The sequence below is a fragment of the Amphiura filiformis genome, chromosome 14 (genome assembly GCF_039555335.1).
Source record: "Amphiura filiformis chromosome 14, Afil_fr2py, whole genome shotgun sequence".
Taxonomy (NCBI): domain Eukaryota; kingdom Metazoa; phylum Echinodermata; class Ophiuroidea; order Amphilepidida; family Amphiuridae; genus Amphiura; species Amphiura filiformis.
In genome coordinates this window covers 9,383,337-9,405,972 of record NC_092641.1, presented here as the reverse complement: position 1 = coordinate 9,405,972, position 22,636 = coordinate 9,383,337, and the positions used below count along the sequence as shown (strand labels likewise).

Sequence of the window (22,636 nt, the reverse complement as noted above, 5' to 3'; positions counted from 1 at the left end):
ACTTGCCATGGAGTTATTGCATTTAACTCTCGAGCCTATCGGCTCTCGAGCTAAATGCAATAACTCCACGGCGCATGCGATTATCTTCACTAATGCACTGCACTCATTATCCTTATCATAATTTTAACCATGACCCAAATAAAACAGTCAATATTTGTTTTATATACCGAATAATATAGATTTTTGTCATGATTGGTTAATTTACAAATAAAGTTTCATGACTTATCAATCGCGTCACCAATGGCAGGCAGCACATCGACGCCGCATGGGTTATATGCAAACTCCGCTATTGCGAGCGCGTTGAGTTAGATCGGGACATAACCGGTCCATAGTTCGTTTCCATGATTGGTCCATAGTTCGTTTCCATGACCGGTCCATAGTTCATTTCCATGACCGGTCCAGTTCATTTTGATGAAATTCTCTCATAGTTAAATAGTTAAAACAATGCCCCCACTTTTAACCAATCAGATGACAGTCACAGGAATCTATATACGAGGTATATAATGTAAAATGTTAAATGCCACCGCATGATTATCGAATGCTTTATTCTGCAGCATAAATTCCACCAAACTTTGCTATAATAAAGCATCAGAACAAAAGTTGGAACTATTTTCACAAATTCAGTGTGTTCCAGTGGGATTTTAGCAATAGCATGCTTTGGGTTCTTTTAATAAATAAATAAATAAAAATCTACCTACATGTATGATCCAAATAAATTTTCTGCTCAATGGGCAAAAAGACCTATTCATTTGCCTAACCAGCACTCAAACTGACCAACAGCCACTAGAAGGAATTTGAGGTCTTGCCAAATGCAACCAAAGTTGACAAAATACTCACTTTTGCTCCTCAAAAACCTGTTAAAATCTAAGCTATTGTATTTGAAATACATACACACCCTATGGAAGACATGACCTTAATCTTCAACAGAGGGAGTGTGAAATTCAAATGGGGGTTTACATGAATGGGTGAAATCTACACCCCGTTTGGGAGATTAAGGTCATGTATTCTATAGGGGTGTGTATGGATTTTAACTGGAATTAATGAAGGGTTGACTAAATTTGGTACTGGCAAAATTTTCATATAATTTTTCCGAAATATTCTCATGAATCATTTTCCAGCTGTTTTGAAGGTACAAAAAATAGAATGTCTCTATTTCAGTGCCGGTTGGTCAGCCTGAGTGCTGGCTGCTGGTGGTTATTACTGACCGGCACTGACCAATGCAATCCTTTTGGAATAGCTGCCCAATGCCACCTGCAGCTGGTTAGGGTTACTGTAAAAGTCAATATTTTTGCGAGAAGATATTTTCACGATTTTGAAGATTTTGTCAATTGTGCGAGAATTAAAGTGTGCGGTTTTGATTTTGATACAACAGAAACCTAATGCGATTTTCTGACCACTCGCAAAAAATAAAAACCTCGCGAACATTTCTACTTTTACAGTATGGTTAGGGTTGAGATTACATGTAGGTTTAGAATCGGCAAGAATCCATAAGTCGATTCTCACAAAGATTCTTGTTGGCAAATTTGTGTGAATCCTGATTCTCAGTTAACTTTCTTGTTTACTAGTTAAGCAAAAAATTGGGTGAAAATCCTTTCATTCTTCCGATTAACTATTACGAGAATCAAGTTTTATTCTTGCACTGTGCAATGAAATTCTGCCCCAGAATATTGTTACAAATTACGGAATAAGATAGCAGCGTTTGCACAGTATTTTTGTGGGACCTGAGAGCACATCAGATATGAAATTGCATTCTGAATAAGAGGAATGTCCTTTTTTAAATTTGCAATATAATACAAATTTTATGACAAATTATTAAAATTTGATATTTTTGATATTTAACAGTCCTCGAAGTAATATTCCTTGTATTCAAAATGCAATTTGATAAGTCTAATGTGCTCTCATCAGGTCCCACAAAAAATATGTGAAGACGTCACAAGTTTTAGGCTAGCTATCACAATGAACATGTACAACAAATTACAAATCACCTACGATATCTTGTCTTTGGTTCATCTTCATCACTATCACTATACTCTTCTTCATCACCATCATCATCATCATCGCTATATTCATCCGACTCATAATCATGTGAGATATATCCATCATCATCTACAGCATCATCCATACCCATCTCCTTCAACTCATCCTTCAAATTCCTCTTAAAGACCTCAAAGTCCTCTACGCTTATCCCAGCCGCAACCTTGCTGCAGAATCGCGCATCAGTTGTATCAATGATCATCTGAAGCTGGGGGTTCTTGGCGCTATCAATCTTGTGCTTGTCCGGAGTCCGGAAGATGCCCATTCTCTCAAGCAGAATGTGTCTGGATCGGGTGTGGTCCAAAGGGTAGCGAAAGATCTTGCCGTGAACCAGTTCTTTGCCTTCGGTGATTCCCATGCAGAAGTGAACATACTGGAATCGGACAACTGGATGAAAGGGAAACAAATTTGTAATAAATAATGATGAATGTAAATTAGGAGAAGAAATGTACTGACTATAGACCACTTGACATCACTGTTTAAAGGTTAATAACTGCGCATTGGTTATTTGGAGGGCATTGTGAAAAATCTAAACATTTTGCCTTTGGAACCGAGGGATATTCCGAGATCCAAAGCAAAATAATTAGATTTTTCACAATGCCCGACAAGTTACCGATGCAAATTTATTAACCTCATCCATAACCGTCACTTTAATCTCTTCACCTTACAAAATAACACAAAATTTTGCTCAAAAGTTTTAAAAAAATCTACCCTTTCCAAAAATCTACCCTTTCTACCTTTCCAAAAATCGATCAGGCTAAAACAGGACCACCAATAACAAAAGTGCGTATCACAATCTGTGCAAATATGGTAGCGCGCTTAATCCAAATACTGGCAGCCAGCGGCAGCGCAGAAGTTCGACGCGACAACAACACGCAAACGCCGGTCAATTGTGTGCGACATTGGAACAATTACGCATTTTGCGGTCAATTCCCAATTGTGAGATATTAATGACCTCGATTTGCGTTCGCCTTTTAACAAATAACTAAATGTAACTGGATCGCACGCATCGCGTTTAAATGAGGTTATGAATTATCAACAAAGGCTAGGGACTGATCTATCAATACGCTTAAACAAACTGCTACACGTCCTCTTCAATGGCTTTCTTGTTATCTTGTACTGGTGGGCGATTTAAAATGCACATGCCCTGAGCAAACTATGATATGCGTACGCACACTGCAGGGCAAAGAACAATGGAAATTCAATTTGGGTAACTACATTTCCGTCAAATTTTAATATTTTTTTATTCTTTACCCAAAATGCTGAAATAATGTTAGTAATAACTTCCAGGAAGGGTTTCTGTCTAGTTTAAACCGGAATAACAAGGTTAAGGGGGTACTACACCCCTGCCCAATTTTGTGTCTATTTTTGCATTTTTCTCAAAAATTAGAGAGCATTGTTGACAAGTAAGATATGTATATTATATAGGGGCAAGGACTACAACTACTGCACTGGAAATTTTATTTCAGCACAGACAGCAGTTGTGGAGTTACAGTCAAAAATGAGGGAAAACCAATATTTGATCAATAAATCAATAACTACTTGCCTTGAGTTGATGAATTTTCAGTGCAGTAGTTGTAGTCCTTGCCCCTATAATATACATCTTACTTGTCACCAATGCGTTATAATTTTTGAGAAAAATGCAAAAATAGGCACAAAATTGGCCAGGGGTGTAGTACCCCCTTAAGTGAAAGAAACCCCACTAGCTATTTTGGTTGTTTAACATGGAGTTCTATGGTGGATTTTAAGTCATAATTATGACTTTATGTCAAAATTGCACTGTTGACCTACATGTACAAGGCTTACAAATTAATACAACAAATTCTGCTAATGTCATTTAGGTGCAAGTTGAGAAACGCATAAACCCTACAAATATGCCAAAAATCATTTTATCCAAGTTTGTTCTCCTTAGGGGCCGTCTATAATTTTTTGGCATAAAAATCCTGGGCATGTTTACGTAAGAAAAATGGCGATTTGTTTGAGCAATATAAAAAATTGAAGTGAAAAATTATGGTATTTTCAAATATTTTGTTCATAAGTTATAACCAATTGACCTAAAATTGTTCAACTCGTTTTAACAATTTCTATAACATGCCATGCAAACAATGATTTTCTCTTTAATTTTGAGTCTAATATGCACAGTGGTCATATTTTACATTATGCTTACTTTATTTCATACCAAAATACTTTTAAAAAAAAGCATTTTCTATCTGCGCTAGGATCAATGGCAGCAAAGGCTCTAATGTGGATTGTCACTGTTGCGACAAAAGACATGAAACCCCAAGTTTAATTGCAAGAACATACACCAAACATGCCAAAGGGATATTCGGGGGGTTCTTAGTGGAAAAAGAGAGTAGGCCTAGGATGTATGTTCAACAGATTTTGGAGTGCATTAGTCATTTAGTTTAGATTCGGGCAGAAAATCGGGCTGCATTTTTTAAAAGCTATATTTTAATTTATTGATGGCTTTCATTTTCATGAAAATATGGTTAAAAAATGAAGTTTTTTTCAGCATTTCTCAACTAATATCTGTAAAAACATTAATCCAGAACCATCTGTCCTCCTGGAACACTAATATAACCATAACCATAAACCTAATCGAACCAATAACCTAAACTCTAACCCCAACATCTCAATTTTGCTCATGGAAATCAAAGTTCGCCATTTTATTTGTACATAACTCGAGGGAAGGAGGGGGGTAAAAAGTTACGTACGCTTTGTAAGTAAGTGAAAATGGCGAAAATTATGGACAGCCCCTTATAATACTAGCTCTACATACATGTAAGTGCCATAGCCACTACCATATCCAGTGGCGTACCGTGGCCGCCCAACCCCGGGGGGCTGAAGAAAATTCAATTTTGCCGCCCCTTCCTCAACAGCCCGAAAAGGTTGAAAAAAAGGGTTTCAGGCGCTAGCGCACTAAAAGCAGCACATTTTCAAAATTTTTAGGCTTTATCAAATTTTTCCGCCCTTTTTATTTACTAATTCTTTTTGCCGCCCTTTCGTTTTTGCCGCCCTCTTTTGTCGCCTTCTTCTTCTGCCGCCCTTCATTTTGGCCGCCCCTGCTTTTACCCCGGGGCTGGCACCCCAAAGCCCCCCCTAAATATCGCATGCTATCCACAAACCAGGAAATTCAGCAATGGTATGTTCCAGTTGAAATCCATCCCCAATTCAAATGGCCCTTCATGAAGTGGACACTATAATGTAGACATAATTTAATCACCACACAATTCATCACTTCATTTAGGAATTAATCCTTCATAAAAAACCTCTCCAAAAAAAGCGTAGGATTGATTGCTGTCTGGAATGCTAAAAATTCACCAATAAAAACTGTAGCTTACCAATATCGTGTGGTGAGTCGCTCAAAACCCACGGATGATCGGCAATGATCGTTTTGATCTCCTGTCGTGAGAAATCACACTGCTTTAGTGCTTCAAAAACTTTGTTCAGCTGCTTGCCCGAAATGGTCAAAATCTGCGGCCATTTTGCTACAGCCTTCTTCAGATCATCGTTGAATCCTATCTGTCGCAGCTGACCGAGACGCTTCCGTATGGTCCCCGACTCCATACCCCATAGTGGTTTATGTTCGTTTAGAGCTTTCAAGAGCTGTCCTCTTCGAAGTCCAATTTCTTCTAATAATAAGATTACTGTCTGGAGAGAATGCCAGGGTGTATGCATTATATCGGGATTACTCTCAATAGTGTGCAAAATGTTCCCCGGTGAACATTGACAGAAGCATAAGTATTTCACCAGATTCTCTAGCATTGTTTCCGCTTCTTTGCCTGTCACACCGGCACGTTTGAAACTATCTGTGTTCAAAAGATTTTTGGTATCAACGAGAAGCTCAGCAAGATCGTCGTCATCAAAGCTCAGCTGAAGTTTATCGGTATGGTGTTTTGGCATTGTAATGTCGCTTTGTTTAGCCATATTTGTATCTTGCTTCCTTTTTGTCCCAAATCGGTGATTTTGTTTTTGTTGCATATCAGAGTATCTTCTTACTGATGACCAGGGCAAGGTACATACCAGCATACTTGTTTCATGGTCCTTCATATAAATGTGAGATAAACAAGTTTGCATAAAGGGTAGGCCTGCATTACACTTGTACAAAACATGTTTTTTCCGTCCAAGCATGACAGGAGCCATACCACTTGATGTTGCAATCGGTCTGCAGTTCCGAAACTTCCGCATGAACACTCCAAGACTATTTCTCCTGATAGCTAAAGAAGCCATTTCATCAACACAAAGTCTGTCACTTCTCTGAAAAGGAAAACAAACAAGGAGAGTGTAAGAGGCAAGATTAGTTGGGTCTTGAAATACAGGATTCCCAAAACTTGTAAGTCCCCACCAAGACATTTTGGTATAATCCAATCGATCATTTCTCTATTTTAAAGTTTTCAGGGTCCTGCCTTTTTGAGGAGAGCGAGAGCAATCACACTCAACTGATCTCTTTACATTAAATCTGATATAAGAGAGTGATTATTAGTACTCCTTAGTTGACCATTCTCTCCTTACAGTCTATTGTAAATGCGGTACAATTACCGAATAGGGTGCAAGTTGCTAGACTTGAGTCCAGTCCTCGTTTATGGGGCTTAGGGTTGGGGTAGGGCAGACTTGTAATAAATTAACAGCTCCTCCTGAAGGCCCCAGAAGAGCTATTTAATGCTCTCCTGCAAATTTCAAAAGACAGTCCCTGTTTGGAACAAAGATTAATTTAATTGTGCACCAAGTGAGTGGGGTTTTGTTGCTACCTTTTATTATCTTCACTGAAAAATGAATTTATGACATTTTTGGCCCCAAAAAAGTTGCAGCCATTTTTCTGTCTTCACTTTTTGTTTAAGACCTCTTTCACTCTATAAAACAAATTAATCAAAAAGTGTTTCTCTTTTTGTTGTTGTTTTAAACATACATATAAGGTGTAACATGTTCATGATTAATTGAATTTAGATTTCACACCATCATGAATCATATGGTTCAGCGAGAAATGTGATGTGATCAAGCAAAAGCAGTCGGAAGTTGGAAATATTGATTTTCAGATACAGCCAAACAATCATTTGGTAATTTAATTTGCTTTGAGAAGCAATTTTGCATTTTTATTTTCCGTTCGGGTTACACATTGAAGTCAATGGGAAAATATCCCTTGAAAGAGGCTGGCGCAAAATCATTTTAATTTTATTGAACCCTATGATGTTATATGTATTTAAAGCTCTGACTGAGAGGAATTCAAATATGGAACTTTTAAATATGTGGGTGAAGCCAACTTTTTTTAATTTGCCAAATTTTACATTTTTTCCCTAAAATATTTGGTATTTTCAGTTTCATAACTCCTTAGTGTTACACCCTGTGCCATTTTAAAGTGCATTTTTGGATTCCTTGGTTCATTTGCAGTCAGAAAATGTAACGGTATACTTTTATGTTGGGTATAATATGTGAAAGATATGCATATAAATGAAAAAACATGCAATTTTCATCTCGTGAAAACATGTAACGCATTACCGGCCCAACTCAAAACGCATGGCCTCATGTCAAAAAAATCTTCCCCCCCTTTACACACAAAGATTTTTGGGAATTCAAATTTAAAACCCGAAAGGCAAACCTTAGTTAACACAATTTGCTAGTCAGCCAAATTGGCCTAAAACGGGGCCCAAACACAATTACATATTTACATAGAAATTTAAAAGAAAAGATTTGTCAAGGAAACCTACATAAATATGTTGTGTATACTTCACGTTAATTCACTTAACCCAGATATATGATTTATTTTTGTGATGAGAGAATCGCACATGGAATTTTAGAGGGATTGTGATAGCAGTTCCACATAGCTGCACTATAGATGCTGTTTTGTTTTTTTAATATCGATGCATTTTAAAATAATGGCTGAATATTTTTGATGATCAATCTTTGACAAGATGTAACTTTGCTACGGAAAGTGCTACGACAAAACGGTTTTGGTCGTGCGTTATGATTTGGGGTATAGGAAAGGGTGGTGGTGTTACATTAAAAAAAAAATTCAGGACGTTTTGGCCCAGATCTCAAGAATGTAGAGGGCTACTGAACTAGAAATGGTCTCATTTTGTTGCTAATTTATCTACCTAAAACTGTGGAAAGTAAAAACTTCACACTGTATTTACTTTTTGAGATATTGCAATTCAAACGATGCAAAGTCAGGGTGGTGGTCAGTGCCTCACGGTTGAGGCGTGTGTTAAAGTATAGGGAATATTGATTTTCAGTGCCTCTCAAATTTATTTTTTACTGTAACTTCATAACCCAGCAAGGTATTAGGATGGATTATGTACCATTGTTTTGGTATTTATGTCTAGTAGGTAACTTGACCAATTTTACTCCAAGCTGGTTTAATTTGTTGTTAATGTGCTGCATTCTGTGTCATGGGTTCTAGGCGCCTATCGTTACTGTACTAAGCATGCATTTGTGCTCCAAAATGTTCTGAATGTCATATTTCTTGAAGAAGTTACCCTACTTCTGTAAAAGTTAATCATTTTTAGAAGGAAATTTGATGAGGAATTCAAATATGCCATTGGTTTTTGTGTAGGACATGAAGGAAAAAAGTTTTAATTGATAATGTCATAAAAATCATAAAAATCATAAAAATTTATGTACCACTTTTAAACACCCTGTATCTCAGTTAGGCTACATAACTCATCATTACAAGTTTGCTTTTTTTGAGAGCCTACAATGTTATTAGAACATGTAAAAAGGTTTTAGCAGAACAGGTGTTTATGTTAGTGAGAAAGAGAGGAACCAATTTTTTTACTTTTTGAACGAAAATGTAACTTTTCCACCCTATATAATATTTGTGGCACCCTGTATATCAACTTAAAAGTTGAACAATTGTCTTCCTTACACTTTCAGCTTTATGATGATATAAAAATTGTAGGTTTCTGACAAACATGAGATGAATTACAATCATTTTTATGTGAAAGCGTGATTATTTTTCTAATTTTGAGCATGTAACGCATTTGGCCCCCAATTCATGACACACAACCTTTTCAGTTTTGGCTTTCTTTACTCAAGGGCTTCAATTTGATATATAAAATGATGCGGATTGATGGCAAATTTGTATTTACCTTTTATATCTATAAATTGTCTCATATTATGATGCGAGCCCAGCGAGCAGGAAATTTTCAATATTGATATAATTATAATTTGAACATGTTCTCAACGTTTTTAAGGCATAGAAACTGTGCCCAAACATAACAAAAATTGCACCTCACCCCCTTTGACTTGCCAAAATATGTTCCCCTCCCCCTTTCATGCTTTTGGCCTGCCAAAATAAAAAAGCTTTGACCCCCGAAAGTGTAATCATGGTATAAATCCCTGTATTTGCAATGATGTGACATTTAATTGTGCAAACTGCAATTGTACTATTTTTAATGTCGAGGGCTGAATAAATATGAATCATTATGAAGGCAATAAGTTCCGCAGTATCATCCATGTCATGAATGCATATCAATTGCGACTTAAGTGTGGACTGACTGTGGTGTGTTACATTTATGCGATTTAACAGGCATGACATGTTTATCCCTAATATGTTCATTGTTACTATAGTCTGTCCACTTGTACAAACAGGAGAGAAGCCAACATCTGTCCCATATTCAAGAAAGGCGATAAATCGGACCCCGCAAATTACAGAGGAGTGTCACTGACTAGTGTTGTGAGTAAGGTGTTGGAGCATATCGTGCATTCGCATGTGATGGACCATCTGGAGGCTAATAGTATACTGGTTGATGCCCAGCATGGCTTCAGGGCGAAACATTCTACAGTCACCCAGCTCATTCTTACAGCTCATGACCTCACTAGCAGCATAGAAAGAGGTGAAACAGTGCACATGGCAATCCTTGATTTTGCCAAGGCCTTTGATAAGGTCCCTCATGAAAGGCTATTGGGGAAACTGGAGTATCATGGAATAAGAGGTCCCATCTTGAACTGGATGAGGCACTTTCTTACTGCCAGGACACAGAAGGTGGTCTGTAATGGAGCAACATCTGAACCAAAGAAAGTCATATCAAGTGTTCCTCAGGGTACCGTGACAGGCCCCTAGACTTCCTGATATACATAAACGACCTTCCTGAGAATCTACGCTGTACTGCAAGACTTTTTTCGCATGACGATTGCATACTTTATGCATCGGGAAATCAACAGCGAATTTGAAGTATTGCAGGAAGATCTAAACAAGCTAGAAGAATGGCAAAACACCTGGTCCATGTCCTTCAACCCCAGCAAATGCTCTGTTATGAAGATCTCTAACAGCAAATTACCACCTGACAAGGCCTACACTTTCTGTGGGGAAACACTGAAGGAAGTTGACTCCCATCCTTACCTAGGTGTGGAACTCGACAGCAAGTTGAGATGGAATGTTCATTACAACAAGACAACAGCCAAGGCAAACCGTGTCCTTGGCTTCCTTAAGAGGAATTTGTGGCACTGTTCAAGGGAGATCAAAGAGAATGCCTACAAAACTCTTGTGAGACCAACACTGGAGTATGCAAGTAGGGGTAGGTTAAACAGCCTTTTAAAAAGGGTGATGTTTCATATTTCTTAGGGAACAGGCTTATTTGATGCAGTATGATCTCCTGAGCATTTTGACACCATTTTCATCCAAATCGGCCAAAAATGAGTTGGTGCCGCCAAAACAAGTATTTGGACAGGGGGGTCTGAAAATCAATATTTTTGACAATAATCATTATTATATGCCTAATTCTGTTAAAGTTGGTGCTGATTTGTATGTAAATGATGTCTAGAATTCCATTTATGAAAGTTGCATAAAAATTGGAGTTGTCGTTTTCTTAAAATGGCTGTTTAACGTCCAAATATGGATGTGAGGGCGCTTTGCATAAAACATGCACATGTTCTTTTCACAAGAAATTTTAATGATGCCAGTTTGAAGATAATCACATGTGGCATATCCTCAAGAAATTTGGGCAGTATATTGCTTTTCGTTTGACCGTGGTACTATTTTTCGTATTCTCAGGAAGCCTTCCATTGAAAGCATACGCTTTTAAAGTGCATTGACCCTGTACAGTTAAATGGGAGCATTCTATGAAATATTCAAATGGCTCCCAAAATCAAACCGTACTATGAAAACCGCTCAAATTTCTTGAGCAGGTACTAACTATGATTGTCTTCATACATACATCATTGAAATTTCCTTTTGAAAGACCGTTTGCGTGATTTATGAAAATCGCCCTCACATCCATATTTGGACGTAAAACAGCCATTTTAAGAAAACGACAACTCCAATTTTTATGCAACTTTCATAAATGGAATTCTAGACATCAATTACATACAAATCAGCACCAACTTTAACAGAATTAGGCATATAATAATGATTATTGTCAAAAATATTGATTTTCAGACCCCCCACAGACCCCCCTGTCCAGATACTTGTTTTGGCCGGCACCAACTCATTTTTTGGCCGATTTGGATGAAAATGGTGTCAAAATGCTCAGGAGATCATACTGCATCAAATAAGCCTGTTCCCTAAGAAATTTGAAGCATCAAGATTTTTTAACCGACCACTAATGCAAGTAGTGTCTGGGATCCATACAGGAAGGGAGATGTACAGTCATTAGAAGCAATCCAGAGGAAAGCTGCCAGGTTTTGCCTCAACAACTACAAACAAAGGGATAGTGTCACTCAGATGATAGAGGAGCTGAAGTGGGAGACATTAGAACACAGGAGGAAAGAAACAAGAATCCAGATGATGAACAAAATCATCAACAACGAGGTGGGGATCAAGGCTGATAGCATCATTCAACTCACAAAGACCACCAGGGCTAACAGAAGGGGATCACAGAAGATCTACCGGCCACATGTAAAGAAAGACGTCCACAGATACAGCTTCATTCCCAGAACAATTACAGACTGGAACCAGTTGGGGTCAAAAGTAGGACCTCAAGCAGCTACATGTATTAGTAATTAATTTATTCTTCCGCGAGTTACGAGAGACACACACAGCACATTGACCACCCAAATCTTCAAAGAATGTTGGAGAAGATGCAGCTTGACTGTGATTCCGACTGAACCTGAACCAGAACCAGAAACCAAATCTGTGGCATCGGGGGTCGATGCTTTGCGTCACACATACGCGAGTGCGACGCGACGCGTACTAAAGAGCGTGGTGCACAAATCGCGCAGTAGTTGGCGCGCCAAAGAAGCATTGCACTGAAATAATTATTCTCATACCTCCAGTTTCCGAGGTCTATTTACTTTGTACTTCTAACTCTAAGTGGACAGACTGTGCTATGAGTATGAGTTTAATCATCATGCTGGCTCTGAGCAACGCAAACATTTAGAATAGAATCTACTCAAATGTCTCCAAATGAGGGACACGGTTGAGTGACTCCAACGCAAGCACTTGCTATACTTGGTACTTCAGTCAAGTATGATGTATCTGAAGTGGATGATGACACTGGACAACAGTTTATGAGTGGATTGAAGGAGATGAGTGCACAAAGAGTGTTGGGTGTGCAGTCACCTATGAAAATAAAATCAATAAACCCTAGTCTAAAAGTTTGCGTTGAGGAAAGCCAACATGTGTTAATTTATAGTATTCTATAGTACGCTTAAAATTACAATATCTTTTACTACAGTTTCATGCTGCAAATCAAATTAAATCAACTATCAATTATGAAGGCAGACATAAATGTGACGTACTCAATATTACGAAATTATGCAATGTAGACATTAAAATCGTAAATTTCCACGTTCCTCTAATTCAATTCTCGTGTTTTCGTGCCAAAGTGTGTGGTGACGAGCTGTTTCTAAGCTTCATCAATTTCCTGTAACCTTCAACTTTGACCAATCAATTAGCTAATTTTGTTTAAAATTGTCTTTCTTTTGTAGATTAATCAACTTTAATTAGTAATTAACCTGTAATTAAGTAATAAAAATATTTAATAGATAAAGAAAATGAAACGAAACTATCTGTTATACTAATTTAGACTGAAAAGATTAAAATAAAAGAAACGGGTTTCCGAGTTGCTCGACAAGGATTTGACCTTTTAGTCTGGTGTATCAACGCAAAATGGTGAGAGTCACATGGAGCTCTAAAATAAATGCCTCTTTTGAACAATATACATACAACATTTTTAACTAAATGTAGATGCCGAATGTTGTTTTGGTTATACATATCCCTTAACCTTCCCGAAAAAAAGGAATTTTGCTGCTAAACGCTGCACAACCCTGGTCCTCCAACATGTCCAACCACACATTTATTGAATGCAACGTGATGATTATTAGGCTTAGCTGCAAAATTCTGTACCGATGTAATGTGAGAATATTTATGTCCCAATTGCCAAGGTTCCGGTAGATGAAAATCGTTAGCTTATAGTTATACTAGAGTAAAAACCAGAGAGTGTATACTTGACGAATTCGGCGACTTTTGCTAGTCCGAATAATCAGACCCAGAACAAAATATTAATTTCTGACATGATCGTGTACTGGGTCTGAACTCAATCTCAATCTCAATGTGGTTTCGTCGGTAACGGTGAGCTGCTGCAACACATCTAAACCAACGTTGACCTTTCGCCGCATGGAGGACTTAAATTAATTTTGACTCCTACTTCCTGTGATATGCTCCATAACATTACTCTTGAAGGTCCCTAAACTCGCAGAATTGACAACAGATGCGGGCAAACTATTCCACATCTTGGTAGTGCCTGGAAAGAAGGAGTTCTTGTAACTATTTAGCCTGGTTGATGTCTCTTTAAACTTGAGTTGGTGCCCTCTGGTAAGCCTGGTATTTGGGGTTAAATACTCATCCATCTGAACATCAATGAGCTTGTTGACCATCTTGACTGTAAAAGGTTGTGAGCCGTTTCCCTGTTCTTCTTTCTTCCAATGTGTTCCAGTTGAGTTCATGCAAAATCTTGGTCATAGACCCAGGTTCTCTGGTGTAGTCCCTCTTGCAGAATCTCGCAGCCTGGCGTTGGACTCTTTCCAAAGCAGATTTATTTAACTTCTTGTAAGGACACCATGCAGCTGTACCATACTCCAAGTGGGGACGAACAAGCGTCAAGTAGGCGGTTGTCTTCACCTTTTCTGGGCAACTCCAAAGATTTCTTTTGACGATACTTAAAACTCGCTGGGCCTTTTTAACTGCATGCTGGGTTATATTTCTATATGAAATCTTGATGGCAAATTGGACAATAGAAGCACATGGTTCTACGTGACAGCTTTTTAATCCCTATTCAGCCTAGGTTACGTGAATCATGCTATTGTGGACCATCCTTCTGATACTTGAGTGTTTGGACAAGCGGAACGGTTTTTTGTCTACCTCTCTGTTTGTAAACAAACCAGGAGGTCGAAATCGTCCTCCTCGCCGAATACGAAAGTCAGCGTAATAGTACGGCACTAGACTTTTGCCAGCAGTGAGTGAACATGTTTAACCCAGGCATGGTTTGCGTATAATTGAATGGGCTCATGCTGTGGATGCTGGGATAGCTAGATTCTCGTTCTGTGCCGACTATGTCAGTCGGGGGAAGAAGCAAATTTGGACCTTTCCTATTCCTATCCTATCATGCATAGCGCTAGCAGATTTTTGCTAAATAATGATAGATGCTGAATGACTGACTGGGGGTGGCCATTTTCCTATTTGATTTTCTAAATGTTCAAATTGATGGGGCGGGGGGACGTACTCCTATGACGCTACGGCCTACGTCGTGGGGGTGCCCCCTCAGGACATTTTTAGTGTTTGGAGGGAAATTTTTCTTTTTTGTACATAACATAACAGTATAGTGGGAAATTTGATATATTTCCTGCTCGCTTGCTTCCAGGGAAATAAACATTTTTTCATGCCCTGCTAATCAACATGTTGTACAGTTCCATATTTTTTTCAACCACAAATTTTCTGAAAACAAAATCTAAAACCTGATTTTGAAGCAAATAATTTGCAAGCTTATAAACATGCATGTAATTTTGCCTAGTTCTCAACGATAATTCTAAATTTCCTTTTGCAGCCACCCAAGCAACAGCAAAAGGGGAAGGACAAAGGTGGGAAACCACAGAAGACCGCCAAGTCATCTGGTGGAGGAAAGGCCAAGAAGAAGGTAAGAATAATTTACAGTAGCTACACGACAAAATCCTGTTCATTTTTTGTTGGAATTTCTGGTAATTCTAGAAGTGCAGAATAATTTGCTATTGCTAAATAAATCCACAAATTTCCTCTAACTTCTCCTAAACATTTCATGCGCAATTTTGCGCATTGCATGCCAGAAGTTGTGTATTCTGTGTTACTGAGGGCACGGTGGCTCAGTGGTTACGACCTTGGACTCATAATCTGAGAGCTTGCTTTACGTGTGTGGGTTCGAGTCCCTGTCCCGCCACCGTGTTGCGCCCTTGAGCAAGGCGCTTTGTCTCGCTTGCTTCACCCCACCCAGGTGCAATGGGAAGCTGTTATAGGCAGTCATACTCATAGTCATTGTACTGATGAACCCTGCGCCATATGGTTACGACATATTCTAATAATGGCAGAATAAATGTAAAGCGCTTTGAGGCTGTTTACGGCATAAAGCGCTATATAAATATCTACATTTATTTATTTATTTACTTACCAAGTTGATTTCACTTTTGTCTTTTTCACCGAGCACAGAAGTGGTCCAAGGGAAAAGTCCGTGACAAGCTCAACAACTTGGTGTTGTTTGACAAGGCCACCTATGACAAACTGTACAAAGAAGTTCCCAGTTACAAGCTGATTACCCCATCAGTGGTATCAGAAAGACTCAAGATCCGTGGATCACTTGCTAGATTCGCCCTGGAAGAACTCCGCAGGAAAGGTAGGCCTATGATGTGGACAGAGTAAATGAAGACTCTAATGGAACCCCAAGTGCAAAATTTTAGTCAAGTGAAAAATAGGCCATAATTGTGAATAAGTGAAGGATAAGAAATGTTTGATGAAAAAAATAGCTTTTATTCATGTTTTAATACATAAAATATTTGTATACATTTTCAGGGAGCCGTAAAAATGTTCAAAAAAATCGCTAACCATTCTAACTAATTTGACGTAAAAAACATGGTTGATAACAAATGGTGGACCCGTTCAAAACTTTTTGAAATTATTATAAAATGGTGCACACTAAATTTCGATGGGATTGTCCATATGTTAATTGTTAGAAAATTTAATTAATGTTGACGGTCATATCCTATGGTTAATTCAATGCATGTTGAATGTCTCCATTCACTACCAGTGTCGTAGTCGAGTCCGAGTCCGTATACATGTATCAAATTCAGGCCCAGGGTTTTGACCAATACTTAATCAACGTAGGCCTATTTTTAACAACAATTTCATGTTTATTAATTTCCTGTAAATATATAATTTGCTAGTCCTTAGTATTGTTTAGGGCTGTGCAATAATTAATTAGGGAGGGGTAAAATTTAAACACAGCGTGCTAAAATGCTTACCTTCTCCCCTCCCCTCGACCTGCCAAAAAATCTTTAATCCTCCTTGCACAAGCTATTTTGGGGGATCCCAATTTACAAACTTATATGGTTTACATTATTGCGACCGCAGCGAGCAGGGAAATTTGCATATATGCAAGGGTTTCCGTACTGTTTTCCTAGCCTATTTAGAGCGTTTTATTTAAAAGGTGCCCCATGAATGTGCCAAAAATTGCTTAGTGGCACAATCTGAACGCTCTCCCACATACAGAGACTACCAAACTCACAGCAACACATTTGAGGTGTAGTTTCCCCCTGTATAATTTCTTCATGCTAAGAGTATCAAAGGCATTATAACCCATGTTGTTCTCTACTTTGTTCCCATATCCAGGTCTGATCAAGCAAATTATCAAGCATCATTCCCAGGTGATCTACACTCGTGCAACAAAGGGACCCGAAGAGGAGGAGGCCAAAGACGCCAAATAGAACAATATCTCTACTCAAAGAAACCAGACTGAATTTCACATTTCCCAAAATTATCAGATCTGAACTCCGGTACAAAGCATGAATCATGTAACTGAAGAGCTTGCAACACGTAATTGAAAAACTTGCAACAACATTTGTGCAGTTTCAGTGCTGAAAGCACATAATAATTACATGCTTATCAAATTTTACCCACAAAAACCATCTGGACTGACTCGCATATTTCCCAAAATTGTCTGATTTAAACTCTGGTACAAAGATTATTTGACTCGATAATTCACAAGCATGAAGCAATGTAACTGAAGAACTTGCAACAACATTATTTGTGCAGTTTTTACTGACATACATAATAATGCAACGTATCAGTTGCGTGCTTGTCAAATATTTTCCATCATAACAACGGCTTGTCCGTATCCCAGTTTTGTAAAATTTCTGTTGATCATGGTGGTCAATAAAATGTAATACACATTTTGTCAACACAGCTCTTGTTTGTTAGTGTCTTCAATATTTTTTGTTGTACGATATATCGAAGGTTGAGACCCAGAAAGCCTAAACTCACAATCACCTGCTCCCACAAAATGAGCATAAAGTCGCCAGGACACTGTAGTAGCAGGCATGAGAATTTGACTGCTTTTGCAGGATTTCCTGCTTTTTTGTGGTCCGAATTTCCGCACTTTCTTTGAATTTCAGCTTGTTTTTGGCCTTTTTAGCCTCATTTCACATGCTTTTTCAAACTTTTCAGGTTTTTTCATGATCATTCTCATGCCTGTAGAAGATACAGTTACAGTTCATTAATCATGAAAAAATTCAATAGAAAACAAAAGACATTGTGGAAGAAATATTGATTTTTGAAGGCCAAAGCAAAGAGCTAACTTGATGCTCATTTTGTGAGAGCTGGTCATAGTGACTTACGGCTTTATAGTTGTGGGCCCCATGTCACAGGGGAACTTGCTTTAACCCTAACACTGGACCCTGCTTTTTGGGATCGGAAGTCAAAGAAGATCCGAAAAAGTCAAGGAGAAGAAGAATTTTTGACTTGGCACCCCCGGGATTCGAACCTTTGACCCTCGCATGCCAAGCACACGATCACGGACGGTAGCTACACAGGTTATTGCTACCCGGCCAGCAACTCCGTGCGCATATAACAATTAGGGTGATTGCGTCATCGCAGACCCTGGGATTCATGCATGCGCAGATTTTTTCATCGTAAGATTTTTGGGTGTTAGGGTTAGGGTAGGCTCTAATCTGGAAAAATACATCTTAGTTAACCCTAACACTGGACCCTGCTTTTTGGGATCGGAAGTCAAAGAAGATCCGAAAAAGTCAAGGAGAAGAAGAATTTTGACTTGGCACCCCGGGATTCGAACCTTTGACCCTCGCATGCCAAGCACACGATCACGGACCGGTAGCTACACGGGTTATTGCTGCCCGCCAGCAACTCCGCATGCGATATAACACTTAGAGTGATTGCGCCATCGCAGACCCTGGGATTCATGCATGCGCAGATTTTTTCATCTTAAGATTTTGTAAGATTTTTGGGTGTTAGGGTTAAAGTTTCTCAAAATCGCGTAAAGTTATTCAAAGTTTCGCAAAATTGCTGAAAAGATGCTCAAAAGTTTTCAAAATTACTCAAAAGTACTTCACCTCCCACGCAAGCTGCGTAAAGTGGGCGCGGATTTCATCAAATTTTCAAATGCAGCACAAACAGATAATGACAATCTTACGTAGCTTTGGGGAACATTACGTAACATTAAAAAATGTTGCAAAATTTCAGCCATTTTTGGAGAATTTTGACAACTTTGGGCAACTTCCCCTGTGACATGTGGCCTAGTTGTGAACCCTTGTTATTATATTTTAAAGGCAGATGGACTGGGAAATGTCATCACTTTAAGGGCTCAGTGCAACAATGGCTTATTACCATTATACCCCCCTCCCCCCGGGGCAATGTTGTGTATACATGCAATATTGCAATTGTGAGAATGAATTACATTACCCAGGGGTGCCAATGGAGATCAGCTTTTGTTGCATTGGGCCCTCAACATGCTAATGCTGTTTTCTTGGTTGAGTAATCTTAAGGGATCTAGAATGAGTGTTTATGGCGTTTCGACAGTATTTTTTGTGGGACATGAGAGCACCTCAGACGTATCGAATTGTTTATCAAACTGCTGATAGCAGGTAGTTAATCAATGCCCATCTACTGCTGACAGTAAGTACTTCATCAATGCCCCATTTACTGCTGATATAGCAAGTACATGTAGTTGATCAATGCCCCACCCACTGCCGATAGTATCACAAACAATGCTGGAGCTGGATCCATGCCGTGTTCTGAATACATGAGTTTAGAGATTGAAGGCAGCATATAAAGAGTTAATGGGGGTCTTTCATTTTTCCCCGTGGTTCACTTTACCCCGGTCTCCCCCATATGTGTCTCAATGCCCTATCCACTGCTGATACATGTAGCAAGTAATTTATCAATGCCCCATCTACTGCTGATAGCGAGTAGTTTATCAATGTCCCATCTACTGCTGATATCAAGTAGTTTATCAATGCCCCATCTACTGCTGATAGCGAGTAGTTTATCAATGTCAATTGTTATATAGCCCCAAGTAGTTTGTCAATGCTAAATCTATTGGTGAAATTGAGTATCTTTGATCATTCCCTGTCTACTGCTGATTGCAAGTAGTTCATCGATGCCCACCTTTAATACCGCTGATATCAGGTAGGGGACACCGGGGCAAAGTGTTGAAAATGTTGAAATAATATTAGTAATAACTGCCGGGAAGAGTTACTGTCCATTTTAAGTTGAAATAACAAGGTAAGGTGAAATAAATCCTGGTTATTTTGGCCATTTAACATGCAGTTCTATGGGAGGACCGTGGACAAAACTGCACTATGAGCTGATTTTTAAAAACGTTTTAGATAAGTTATATTTTGGCTTTTGGTTTAGGTAAAAACGTTTTAATAACATTAAAATGTTGGGTTATATAAAGGTCATGATAACGTTTTAAAACGTTTTGTATGAAAACACACTACAACAATATTTTTAAATGTTTTCACAAAATGTTATTGTACCCTATTTTTGCAAACATTTTTGCCAAATATTGTGTCAATACTAAAAATAACATGATGTTAAAATATTTGAACCCAGCAAACACAGAAATGTTCTTAAAATGTTTTTTCAAAACATTTTAATAACATTTAAATGTTGGGTTATATAAAGGTCATGAAAACGTTTTTAAAACGTTATTGAAAATATTTTGGGCAAACATTTTTCGCCAAATATTTTTTTTCAACCCCAAAATAACATTCTGTTTAGAATGTTTTGTATCAAGTTTTCAAGAATGTTTTTGGAATGTTATTAAAACGTTTTTATACCCTTTATATAACCCGACATTTAAACGTTTTCTGTAAAACATTTTTGTTTGCTGAGCAGTAGATTATCAAAAATGTTTTTTAAGGTTATGAAAACGTTTTATACTCTTAAGGAAGGGGTATGAACGACGTTTGGACAGTATTTATTGTGGGACATTAGAGCACATCAGACATATCGAATTGCATTCTGAATACGAAGAATGTCCTGATGATATCAAATAATTTTGATTTTTTTGAAATTCGCAATGTAATACACATTTTATGGCAAATTATTAAAAATTGATATTTTTTATATTTAACAGTACTCGAAGGAAACTTTATGAATCTGACGATTTACACTTAACGTGTATGTAGGTGGGATGAAAAGCCGACGATTAATTGAAAATTGTGACCTTTCGTATTGAAGATATGGATTTTTTTTCCAAAACACCAAAAAATGTAGGTCTTTTTGGGAAAAAATCCATATCTTCAATATAAAAGGTCAAAATTTTCAATTGATCGTCGGCTTTTCCTCCCAGCTACATACACTTTAAGAATATATCATTAGATTTATAAAATTAACTTCGAGGACTGTTATATATCAAAAATGTGAAAAATATCAAATTTTTATAATTTGTCATAAAATTTGTATTATACCGTGAATTTCAAAAAATGAAAATTATTTCACTGTTGACATATTTCTTTTTGTACAAATCCAATAAAAATGAAGATGTTAGACTCACATTTTAGTGACGTTTCACCACTACACTAGTGGTTTCATCAGACTGGCATGGCAACTCATCACATCTGACTGCTTCCTTTTATAGGCAACAGGAACCGCTATACTAGGGCGTGATGAGTTGGTCAAAGATGTTATTGAGTGAGTAGGCCCCCTCGTCCTTGTTTAGAGTGTCTTTTCCTTTTCGGCGAATCCAGATGGCTTCTTTCAGCCATCTGGTGGTCTTGTCAGCTTCTCTATCGATGACTTTTGAGTCCTCCCAATTGATGGAATGGTTTGTCGAGGCAACGTGATCGGTGATAGCTGACTTGTGAATGTCTGTAATTGATGACTTGCGGCTGGCTCGTGTGTAGGGCTTAGTTTCAAATTTCTCCACCTCTTTTTGGTGTTCTTTGAGGCGAACGCCGAAAGGACGGCCGGTTTCTCCGATGTAAGTGCTTGTCAGATGTGATGAGTTGCCAGTCTGATGAAACCACTAGTGTAGTGGTGAAACGTCACTAAAATGTGAGTCTAACATCTTCATTTTTATTGGATTTGTACAAAAAGAAATATGTCAACAGTGAAATCTAACAATCCAAATGAACTTGTTCAAAGATATGAAAATTATTTGATATCAGAAAGACATTCTTCGTATTCAGAATGCAATTCGATATGTCTGATGTGCTCTCATGTCCCACAAAAAATACTGTCGAAACGCTCATTATTCCAGATCCTTTAATATAGGCCTACCCTTTATATAACCCGACATTTAAACGTTTTCTGACAACCTTTTATAACCTTTTGCTAATGATGTCGAAAACGTTTAGTGTTTGCTGGGTAGTCTATCAATGCCCATCTACTGCTGATATAAAGTAGTTTATCAATGCCCTATCTACTTCTGATAGCAAGTATTTTATCAATGCCTATCTACTGCTGATAACAAGTAGTTATCAATACCCTATCTACTGCTGGTAGAAAGTATTTTATCAATGCCCATCTACTGCTGATAGCAAGTAGTTTATCAATGCCCTATCTACTTCTGATAGGAAGTATTTTATCAATGCCCCATCTACTGCTGATAGCAAGTAGTTTATCAATGCCTATCTACTTCTGATAGCAAGTATTTTATCAATGCCTATCTACTGCTGATAGTAAGTAGGCTTTCAATACCTTATCTACTGCTGATAGCGAGCAGTTTATCAATGCCCCACCTACTGCTCACAGCAAGTAGATTCTCAATGCCCCTCCCGTCTACTGCTGATATCAAATTGTTTATCAATGCCCATATATTGCTACTAACAAGTACTCTCAATGCTCAAGGCTCAGCTGATAGCAAGTAGTTTATCGATGCCCTATCTACTTCTGATAGCAAGTAGTTTATCAATGCCAATCTACTGCTGACAGCAAGTAGTTATCAATACCCATATATTGCTGATAGCAAGTAGTCTCAATGCTCAGCTGATAGCAAGTAGTTTATCAATGCCCTATCTACTTCTGATAGCAAGTAGTTTATCAATGCCAATCTACTGTTAATAGGAAGTAGTTTATCAATGCCCATCCACTGCTAATAGCAAGTAGTTTATCAATGTCCATCTACTGCCGGTAACAGGCAGTTCTATGGGAGGACCGTGGACAAAACTGCACTATGAGCTGATAGCA

At 38.1% G+C, this 22,636-nt stretch overlaps 3 protein-coding genes across 3 annotated transcripts; 2 read left to right on the top strand and 1 right to left on the bottom strand.

Annotated features, from left to right (window-relative positions):
- Nucleotides 1–123: 123 nt before the first annotated feature.
- On the bottom strand, nucleotides 124–12,803 carry LOC140169662 (uncharacterized). Its single transcript, XM_072192948.1, has 3 exons — nucleotides 12,706–12,803; nucleotides 5,376–6,291; nucleotides 124–2,421 (listed from the first exon to the last, which is right to left on the bottom strand). The coding sequence occupies exons 2-3, from the start codon at nucleotides 6,262–6,264 to the stop codon at nucleotides 1,982–1,984; spliced, it is 1,329 nt and encodes a 442-aa protein (XP_072049049.1). The 5' UTR covers nucleotides 6,265–6,291; nucleotides 12,706–12,803; the 3' UTR covers nucleotides 124–1,981.
- Nucleotides 10,154–11,971, top strand: LOC140169170 (uncharacterized). The gene is made up of 2 exons (XM_072192427.1): nucleotides 10,154–10,530; nucleotides 11,599–11,971. The coding sequence occupies exons 1-2, from the start codon at nucleotides 10,154–10,156 to the stop codon at nucleotides 11,969–11,971; spliced, it is 750 nt and encodes a 249-aa protein (XP_072048528.1).
- A 198-nt stretch (nucleotides 12,804–13,001) lies between the features above and the next one.
- LOC140169661 (small ribosomal subunit protein eS25-like) lies at nucleotides 13,002–17,389 on the top strand. The gene is made up of 4 exons (XM_072192947.1): nucleotides 13,002–13,078; nucleotides 15,009–15,098; nucleotides 15,641–15,824; nucleotides 16,817–17,389. Exons 1-4 carry the CDS (start codon nucleotides 13,076–13,078, stop codon nucleotides 16,909–16,911), a joined length of 372 nt encoding a protein of 123 aa, XP_072049048.1. The 5' UTR covers nucleotides 13,002–13,075; the 3' UTR covers nucleotides 16,912–17,389.
- The last annotated feature ends 5,247 nt before the right edge of the window (nucleotides 17,390–22,636 follow it).